Genomic DNA, 10,417 nt, shown 5'->3' on the forward strand with positions numbered 1-10,417 from the left:
GTGTGCAGTGTGCAGTGAACACTTGTGTGCTGTGGAGTCACAATGACAATGGGAGTTGGAGTTTCCTTTTCACATGAGGAAATAAATCAGACTGGATGACCAATGGATGACAGGCGACAATTGTTGACAATGTTCAAGTTCTTTTGGTGCCGAGAGCATCAAATACATTTACAGTGGGGATTGTTTGAAAATACACAGGGGACACAGACTAGTGTTTATACTTTGGACCAAAGCCATTTATTTAGCGATTCTTCATCATCAGTTATGGTATCTCACTTCATAACCAAATAAAATGATGAATTAAAAATAGAGCACACCAAAAAATAGCCTGCAATTTAAATAATGAGTGATTAGACAATTTTCTATGCGAGTCAATATGACAATAATAAAGTACTGTGAGGTACTGCATATCAAATAATATTCCTCCACTTGGCAATTAAAATAAATATTGACACTCTTTACTGCATACAAACGTATAACTGGCACTGGACATAAATATTTTAATACCCTTTTCCCAAAATGTGTTTATACCTCATTTCTATTGGGCCTTGGCGATACGGTAATGTTTGTTATCTGTTGTCATGTCTGAGAGTAGGTGGACAACAGGGGCCTATACTATAAAGCTGGTTCAGGAGTAAACCAGGTTAAGTTAAGAGGTAAATCATCTAATAGAGGAGCCTGAGTTCGAAAATGAGGACTCCAGGATCCTCTATTTGATGATTTACCTGTTTTACTCCTGAATCAGCTTTGTAGTAGCCTATTAGGGCCCAGACCTACCTCAGCATACCACAGGCCTATGCCTTACGACATCTCCTCTCTGAGCATACCTCACCATCTGCAAATATCTAGAGACTCATCAACAACCCACTGACTGTGTATCTAAATATCACAAGACGTTGGACTGAGCACAGTGGTCAGCCACAGTGCAGACATGCATGAAAGCGTATGGTGCTCGCGTTTAATAATACACTCCACACTATACAGTATTTTTGACATGTGCAAGGACTGAGCTATTAGACATCTTCAGTGACATGACAGCTGGCACTACTTATGCATGAGGGTGTGCATCCTTCATCCAGTATCCGGGATAGGTAGGTGTGTGTGAGGGCGCATGGGGAGCTGGGGACGTCTCACTTGGAGAGGGCCTTCTCTGTCACGTGTCTCTGCTGTGCATGTCTGAAGCAAAAAGAGGTACACTTCAGGGACGTAACCAGACATTTTCAAATACAGAGGTCAAATACTGCGGGCTGTACTGTATACTGTACATATAGAATGCTTCAAATACTTAAGTCAAACTCTTAAGTTTGCTTTTATTAATCACTGCCTTGAGGATAAATGGGGGTGTCGTACACAGACTGAATTTATCATTGTAGATCATATATCAATTTTCATCATAGATACATTTTACATTACTGAATGAAATACAGAGGACATGACCTCTGTGTCCTCAATGGTAGTTACGGTCATAGTACAGGCCTAAATAAGCAATATAGAGTGGGAGGGAGGGTGTTAACTGACATCCTCCCGGGAGTGGTTCGGCCATAGGCAAGAAGCCGAAGGCTGAGTGCCATCGGCAATCACACCCGCGAGGATGTCAGTTAACACCCTCCCGACCACGAGGGTCATATTGCTTTTATACAATAGTTCAATTGCCAACAAAAATACCAGAATACAAAGTTCTATAATGCATTACACCCAGTGTGAGTAGATATTTCCAATCTCTGATTCTACCTGGTCATATCCTCCACGTCCACTAGCATGGCGTCCTGCTCCACATGCAGCTCATCTCTCAGGACCAGCAGCTGCACAAGCTCCTCATTCAGGCCTGTGACAACAGACACAATACCATACAACCACTTAGAAGCAACTGCACGCAATCGTATCAATGATATGCAACAACACAGAGGCCTGCTACCATATACAGTTAGGCCTACTTCATATGCAACAACACAGAGGCCTGCTACCATATACAGTTAGGCCTACTTCATATGCAACAACACAGAGGCCTGCTACCATATACAGTTAGGCCTACTTCATATGCAACAACACAGAGGCCTGCTACCATATACAGTTAGGCCTACTTCATATGCAACAACACAGAGGCCTGCTACCATATACAGTTAGGTGTACTTCATATGCAACAACACAGAGGCCTGCTACCATATACAGTTAGGCCTACTTCATATGCAACAACACAGGCTTGCTGCCATTCAGGCACTTTACTGAATACACAATGACATGGAGGAATGTTCTGTGGCTGCTTACACAGGTATACAGTTCAGGTTCAGAAACCACCACAGAGCAAACTAGTGTCTGTCAAAACAGCAATAAAGTGTTTCGAGGCAAGCCTGGTATAACGTCTTTGGTTTCCCTTTTTGGTACCTAGCTTTTTTGCTTCGGTTAGTATGTAGTACAGGCACAAAGGCTTGAAAAATGCAAAACACCAAACGGGAGCCCAAAAAGGGGATTTGTCGGCAAACAGAGCATTGAGAAGATTCTCAGCCTGAGTTTCTTACTCTGTATCTGTGAGTGCAGGTTGTTGGTGATGACCTGTAGCTGCCCCAGGCTCATGTCTCTCAGGTCCCCTGGCCTCAGGCTCCTCTTCATCAGACTCTCACTGATGTGGGCCAGATGGGGCAGCTGAAGAAACACATGCATATGGAAATAAACACATAAGAACATGCACACACAATGAGTAAGGGCCTCTCCGCATATTAGCCTAATTATCATCGACTTTCAAATCGCTTCGAAACATGGTCTGACCAAGAGCATAACAATGAACATTTCCCAAACGGCAGGGTTGACCCGCCTCCCCTGGTTTGTTACTGGTTGTTTACTTCCCGACAAAGTGGGAGGAGTTCACGATTTTTCCGGACTTCAGATATGATATTTGTATTGCTCCTGGCCTGATTAGAAGCGCCGCTGAAGGTGTTGCGTCACTAGGAGGGCGCAGCCTGGCTATCCGCACATGAGTTCCAACAGCATTGCGGAGCACTTTCGCTTCCGACAATTTCAATGACCTCCGCACACAATTTCACCACAGCAGAGCATAGATAATCAATGGGTGGCTCCGATCATATACATAGTTGTATGGTTGAATTGAAAACAATGGAATCGAACTTTGGCAGAGCAGTGCTCTGCACTTTGTCGGAGCTAATGTGCAGAGGCCCTAAGCCTATTGCTCCAGTTGATGGTGTGTGTGCTGTACTGCAACCTGTATAGATTTCTGCTATATGGTCTTGGAATGTTATTTAACCAAAGCTTTTATCACACTGACTGCATTGTGAGAGCTTGGTTAATTAGCAACTTTGCTCAAAGGACTCATTCATTAATGTACTGTATACATTGGGGATGAGCCTGGGTTTGACGCCATGACTCAAACCCAGGGCTCAGGGGTGGAGAACCTATGTGCCGAGAGCCGCGTCCGGCCCTTGAGTCAGTCTTTTCCGGTCCCAGCATAATTTGAATTTTATGCAGATTCACATGAAACATGACATGTTTTCCAAAGAAATGCTATAAATTACATTTGCGATACAAAGTTATATTTTCAAGAGACCTTGTTAAGGTGGGGTCTGTTGTAATGGTGGCCGCATTGTATACAGGCCTAAAGTGTAGGGGGAAATTCTGGATTGTGTTCTTCATAGAGCGGCCCTCGGAGGACTTTGTAAAATTTGAAGTTGCCCGTCGGATGGAAAGGATTTTCCCACCCCTGCTCTAAATACTTCAACTTTTCAATTCTATTGTCCCCAAAAGGGGCGATTAGGTGTGCAGCAAGACATAAACACATATAGACAGCAACAACATACCACAAGACAGACATAAAGTGCCGTGGTCAATAAAAGGTTAAAATGACCATATACAAACCCCAACTCCGGTGAAGTTGGGACGTTTGGTAAACTGAGAATAAAATCAAAATGCTATCTTTTTCAAAACATTCAATACATTCCTTAGATGGAGAATAGTGAAAAGACAACATATCAAGTGTTAAAAAAAAATATTGTTTAGGGGACATATGTACTCATTTCTAATTTGATAACTGCAACACGTCTCAAATAAGTTGGGACGGGGATCAGTGAAATGTTATAAACATCCAAATAAGATAAAACAACAAGGAAGAACATTTCAAAATGAATTGTACTGATGAACAATTTGAATGTCCAGGTATAAGACAATAACAGAGAGGCTGAGTCACTCAGAATTAAAGATGCAGAGGGAACAATTACCATAGTTATTACATAAAGTTTTGAATGTCTACTACACCAAAGAGCCAGTCAGAGCACACCCACAACCCTAGTGATGGTCACTCCACCACAGTGGCCGAAATGATTTCAAGATACAAAATTAGACATTTCAACGCACAAAACCCCTCAACGTACTTTCCATTTGTGACCAGTTTAGAAGAAAGTTAAGGCTCAAATGAAAATACCCATGGTTGGTTTATGAGATGCACAAAATTATGTGTATATTTTCTTGAAAATCTCATCTTAAAAGTTCAATTCTACCATTCTTATTCACATGGAAAGAGTAAACATTGTACTGTGAAGACCTGCGTTGAAAACCGAAACAAATGACTGAGAAATACACCATCAATGTCTTAAAATACATGTTTTACATTGGCAGATGGAAACTGGCAATTTAAAAAAAATGTCTTATTTCTTATCCCTTCATCTGTCCAAAGGCTGTCTGTTTCTATCAAGGTAAAGGCATTGATGCGGACATGAATCCAACCTATCAAACTGCAATGTAAAACCTTATACATATACCTTAACCTATTTTAGACTAAGGGCCTTGCAAAAACACCTGCTGAATGCCTAAGCCCTTTTCGGGAAAAGGTGCCCTCTGCCTATTAAAATCCCTTAGCCTCGAAACACCTAAAAACATGAAATTCAAAGCTAGGAACCTAATCTTGTAAGTAAGTGTATTCATTCAGCTCTAACATAACCACATTTTTAATTTAAAAAGCTCAAATCACAAGAACCTGAATGCGGTGTATATGTCACACCAGGCACCACAGGTCAACATATACGCAGCATCAGGCTAAAATGGGTTCATTTACCCCTGGTGGGGATCAATAATGTGACTCTACTCTACGTTTTCAAACGCATTTTAACTACTTGATTTATGTCCGCAATTCATAATATGCATATATGGACATCAATGTTGCAGATACAATGATGCTAAGTCACAATCCAATGTGGGTCTCAAAATAGCAGTTTTAAGGGTACAAACAAAGCCCCACGCTACACAGTAGGCTCTGCAGGGGGTAGTAGTAGTAGTGGTGCCGGTGTTGCTACTGACCAAGTGTGCGACGGGGGACCGGCGGTGCAGCTGGATGTGCCTCTCCACCTCCACCTGCATGCGTGCCATGGGCCTGGCCAGCGCCAGCGCCACCCGGGCCTCCTCCTGGAGCCGCCGCTGCAGCCGCCAGAACTCACTGTCCTCCAGCGGGTCCAGATCCTCCTCGCCGCCTGTGTCCCGGTCCGACAGAGAGGAGCTCTGCTTGCTCTGAGGGGAGGGTTGGGGTGGGGTGGAGGGATAGGGGTGGGGAGGCAATTGTATCTTTATTTGTTTCCACTGTTTTAGCCAGTTTATGGCACAACATCTTTTTAAAATTAAAGGTTTCATTTTGACAATACACTTGCAGGCACATACAGTACAGTACACATACACATTCATACGCGCATGAGCGCGCATGAGCGCGCGCACATACACGCGCGCACACACACACACACACACACACACACACACACACACACACACACACACACACACACACACACACACACACACACACACACACACACCCCAATTCCAAAGGTCCATTACCACAGGTGAGAGAGGTGTGTCCAGGCTCGTCTCTGTTCTGCTGTCCTCTGCATCACTGTCCTTATCACTACTGCTGTCATTCACAAAACACATCTGCATCTGCACCCCATTCTGCTGCCTGTCAACATCACACCACAACACACATCACATCAGATTATTATTAGACAACAATGATAAACTGCTACATGGTACTGTAGTGGGGTAACAGGCAGTGGGCACGTTTGTGATGAAGCAGTGCTGCTTTTGCTAAGCAACGCGCCTGCACACTTTGCCAGTTGGATGCATCAGAATGCATCAAAATGGCAAAGTGTGCATGGGTGCTGCCTTGCAAAAGCAGCACTGCTTCATCACAATCGTGCCCAACAATTACACAACTACACCAAGAGGCCTTGAATGGTTATGACATCAAACATATTCTAGGACAGTGGTTGAACAAACACCCCCTTGACCTCATCACAATCCTGAAAAAACGCCCCATTTAGTATTGAAAAATAAAATGGACTAAAGCCCCTCAATGGGAACTAAGCTCCACTCCTACTCTGCTGTATACCTTCTCAACGCCCCCCTAGGGGTCCCCAACGCCCCCTGGGGCTTCCTGAAGCCCGGAACTCTACCTTTCCATTCTCATCTTGCATAATATCACACTTTTAACAATTGTATGAAGGAACAACCCCCCAAACCCCTGACAACTTAGGGTCTCTGCGATGGAGTTGCCATCACTATGTTGTAGGTGCACTCTGACTGATGGCTACACCAAAGAGACCGGCTCGTTGACTTGACAGATCCCCAGTATGGTACCCCAGAAGGTCTAGGTTCGAGTCCCGTTGGGGCAACTCTACTCCCTTTTGCTACAAATAGTCAGAAGTGGGATGGTTGCCGTGAGGTCAGGGACAAAGTACCCATTGTGTATGAGCCTTAATGCCATGTGAGGGACCGCCAGGATTGGTGACCCCGGTGCGAGGGACCCTAGTGATGGGGTCAACCACACTAGGGTTGTGGTTGATTTCTGACTGTTATGCCAACGAGTCTGGCTCTTTAGTGTAGCAGTCAGAGACCCAGTATGGTACCCCAGGAGGCCTGGGTTCAAGTACCAGCAGGGAAACTCAACTCCTCTTCCCTACAGTCTCAAACATCTGGTCTATCTCTGTGTGCAGGAAGATGCCATTGTAAACAGTTATTCTGCTAATAAGACTACGAAGTCATGTGAAGGATATACATGCTACTCCAATTAAACATAGCTAAGTCGTAGCAACTGCCATAAGATGACACCAGCTAATGCTAATCAGTGTCGGCTGCAACGTAACAGCAATGTGGTCTTTGTTCAGAATATAGTCAGTGACCAATAAATCATGAATATGTTTACTATTGTAATGCAGTTTCCCAAAGCCACAAAGGTTTCCTTATGCAATAAAAATGAATGCTGGAAATTCCTCTAGAACTGACGGATGAGACTCGAGCTGTACCCTGTGGGTCACACTGGTTTTACACCAGCTCAGCTGAGCTCCTCAAGCACACACACAACACAAGATTCGGGCACTTCTTCTTTCAAGACTTCACTGACCACATTCAGTTGCAGTTCCACTGGTACGGGTTGAACTTCAAATCACAAACCACCCCATTTTAAACACTCTAAAAATGTATATGAATAAAAATACGCACAAATGTTGTATGTACAAATAAAAACAAAAAATAAAGAAATGAAATCGCTAGAGGCGGTGTGCATGTCTTGTACTGTTTTCATTTCTATGTCTTGTGTTTTCATGTCCTATGTCTTATGGATCCTAATTCGTTCAGATTGAGACCCAAATAAATAATGTTGACTTTGAATGCATTCTCAGTCACAGAAATCACAGGTATTGCTTCGATCAATTTAGCTGGGATTATACTTTTCTGTCCCCTGGTGGAGAAAAAGATAACAGCATCATTTGGAACACCCTCTTCATTCGTGTACCATATTAGAACTAACAGAAAAGAGCTACAATATTTTGCCATCAACAAATTTAATTTCTCATGTTGAACAAGAAACAGCGCAAACGTACCGTGAGGATAGAGAGCTCTTGCTGCAGCCCGTGAAGATGACAGGCCCGTCGTCATAGAAACTGCCCAAAGCCAGCTTCTGCCTTATAGACTCTCGCTCGATTCTCTGGGCCTGTGCAATAAGACATCAGTAGGCTACTACACAACCACAACACCAGCATCTGAATCCCAGCCTAACTGCAAAGCAGGATGGTTGAAAATAAATGAATGCTTCCCCCAACATACGCAATGATTGGTAGGATTGTATTATTATGTAAACAATTCATTCCCATAACGTAGGCTAGTCCTACTGAACAGATTAATATAGAAATGAAGAAGAAATCCTACTACACTGGAATGAATTCAGCCTTTGCTAGAAATTAAATCATTGCTGGCTGAATGCACTGGTGAAAAGGAGAAAGAGTAAAACAAGCCTGAGGCACAAAACACACGCGCACGCTTCACGCACACACACACACACACGCACAACACAAACACACACATATAAAAGGCTATTTTAGTTTTGAGGGTAACATTTTATTGAAAACACAATAAAAATGCCATAACAAAATAGAAAAGTGGCTGAAATATTTTCTATAATGAGAATGAACTAAAATACCCCATGCATTATTTTCTCCCTGTACCAACTCTTCTTCCTCCTTCCACTTTCCAGTCCAAATGTATGGGAAATCACAAATAACCGATGACTTAAAGACATTAGAAAAAAGCTCTTTTCCCATTTCTGCTTTTCATATTTTCCCATTTGCCTTGATGATGCCAACTCATTCTGTGATGCATCACAAGATAAGCAGCTCCAAAGAGTTGTAACGTCATCAGTTACATCAACAACTCCCCTGTGTATCTGTGAAACTAGACACCATGAAACCACTACAAACAACCCACATCCATTTACCAGGTTTGCTCACATTTGTACCAGGTTTGTACCAGGTATATTCACATTATTCCCATGATTAATTGAAACATCTACATCCTATCCACAATTCCTTATGTAAGATAATCATGCCCATTACAAAAATGTATAGATTTGCCTTTCATCAACACAAGCATTTCACGATGTCTGGAGAAAAAAAACAGCCACAGCCCCTGCAGTTGTGATAAAGATATTCAGTCAATGTGTATCTCAAAAATGATCACAGCCATATTCAGCATCCATCTATACACAGAAAATCAAGAGTGACACAGCTAAATCTACCCTCTCCTCACCACGTTCTGGTACCGCAAATTACATGCCACAACACACAGCAGAGAGGTCAGGCACAGGAGCACACCATCAACCATCGATCTCACCTGGTAAATGCATTTCTCTTGATGAACCATCTTGTTTCATATTCTACACAGCGGTAGCGTTAGCAGCAGCAGCAGCAGCAGCAGCAGTCCTGCCCTTCTCCTCCATGCACTGCAGCATCTGAGCTACACCCAGGAGACGAGACGATTCACTGCAGCCACGTGCACACATGCGAGAGTGGGAGGAGGGGAGATGGAGATGGAGAGATTCTGCCTGCCTGTTAAACCGGAATACATGCAGTTGCTGCAAGGCTACCAGGATGAAGGATAAATGGCTGTCATTCATTAAACAGGATTTGTAATTCAGATATTCCACAAAATTGAATTCACAATATTGAGTTTTCAGAATTATACAGCTCTAGCAAATATTGAGAGACCACCTTGAATGTTGAAATTACCAGTTTTTCTGTTCTTACTACTTATTGGCATGTGTGTCAGCAACATGAACATTGTTGTTTCATTCTATAAACTACTGACAACATTTCCTCTTGAATAAAAATATTGTCACTAATGCCTCTTTTACGCCAGTTTTCTGGCAGACCTACAGCTCAACACGGTGTCACTCAGCCACCACTTTTTGCTATTCAAATGGGCCCGACACAGCTCAATCGTAAAGCAATAAGTGGTGGCCGAGTCAAGCTGTGCCTACCAGAAAACTGGCAGTGGAAAAGCGGCATTAGGGCAATTATTTGCAGAAAGCTGCAAATTTTCAAAATAACACAAAAGATGCAATGTTTTCAGACCTCAAAAAATCCAAAGAAAACAAGATGATGTTAACTTTAAAATAACACAACAGTAATGTGTTAAAGAGTTCAGAAATCAATATCTGGTAGAATAACCCTGGACTTTAATCACAGCTATCATGCATCTCGGCATGCTCTCCACCAGTCTTTCATGTCGTTTTTGAATGATTTAATTCCACCTCTAGGGCAACGATTCAAGTTGCTAAGATTTGTTTTGTGGCTTATGATCACCTGTCTTCCTTTTGATCACATTTGAGGGGTTTTCCATGGACTCTGGAGATTGGACTGGCCATGACAGGGTCTTGATCTGGTGGTCCTCCATCCAGACACTAATTGACCAATCTGTGTGGAGCATTGTCCTGCTGAAAAAGATAATCTGAAGAGTGGGAGGACATTGTAGTAAAGGGAAGCAAGTTTTCATCCAAGATAACTTGGTGGTTTCAATGGAGCGCCGTTTGCAGAGATGAATCTGACTAATTCCAGCCTTGCTGAAGCATCCTCAGGTAACACCTGTTATCTACTAAATT

The 10,417-nt window shown here is 42.9% G+C and overlaps 1 protein-coding gene across 1 annotated transcript; it reads right to left on the reverse strand.

The window, feature by feature from the left end:
* Positions 1-209: 209 nt before the first annotated feature.
* Positions 210-9,347, reverse strand: LOC134465231 (schwannomin-interacting protein 1-like). The gene is made up of 7 exons (XM_063218776.1): positions 9,151-9,347; positions 7,866-7,975; positions 5,827-5,944; positions 5,299-5,505; positions 2,517-2,640; positions 1,732-1,825; positions 210-1,176 (listed from the first exon to the last, which is right to left on the reverse strand). Exons 1-7 carry the CDS (start codon positions 9,178-9,180, stop codon positions 1,131-1,133), a joined length of 729 nt encoding a protein of 242 aa, XP_063074846.1. The 5' UTR covers positions 9,181-9,347; the 3' UTR covers positions 210-1,130.
* Positions 9,348-10,417: the final 1,070 nt, after the last annotated feature.

The sequence above is a fragment of the Engraulis encrasicolus genome, chromosome 16 (assembly GCF_034702125.1).
Source record: "Engraulis encrasicolus isolate BLACKSEA-1 chromosome 16, IST_EnEncr_1.0, whole genome shotgun sequence".
In the NCBI taxonomy this organism is placed as follows: Eukaryota; Metazoa; Chordata; class Actinopteri; order Clupeiformes; family Engraulidae; genus Engraulis; species Engraulis encrasicolus.

What these genes read in the sequence shown, in the direction of transcription:
- LOC134465231 (XM_063218776.1), bottom strand. Translation starts at nt 9,180, where the DNA reads ATGGTTCATCAAGAGAAATGCATTTACCAG. An exon ending in ACACACCTCTCTCACCTGTG is followed by an intron (nt 5,506 to 5,826) that starts GTAATGGACCTT and finishes CCCTCCCCTCAG; the next exon opens with AGCAAGCAGAGCTCCTCTCT. An exon ending in CCTGCACTCACAGATACAGA is followed by an intron (nt 1,826 to 2,516) that starts GTAAGAAACTCA and finishes CTGTTGTCACAG; the next exon opens with GCCTGAATGAGGAGCTTGTG.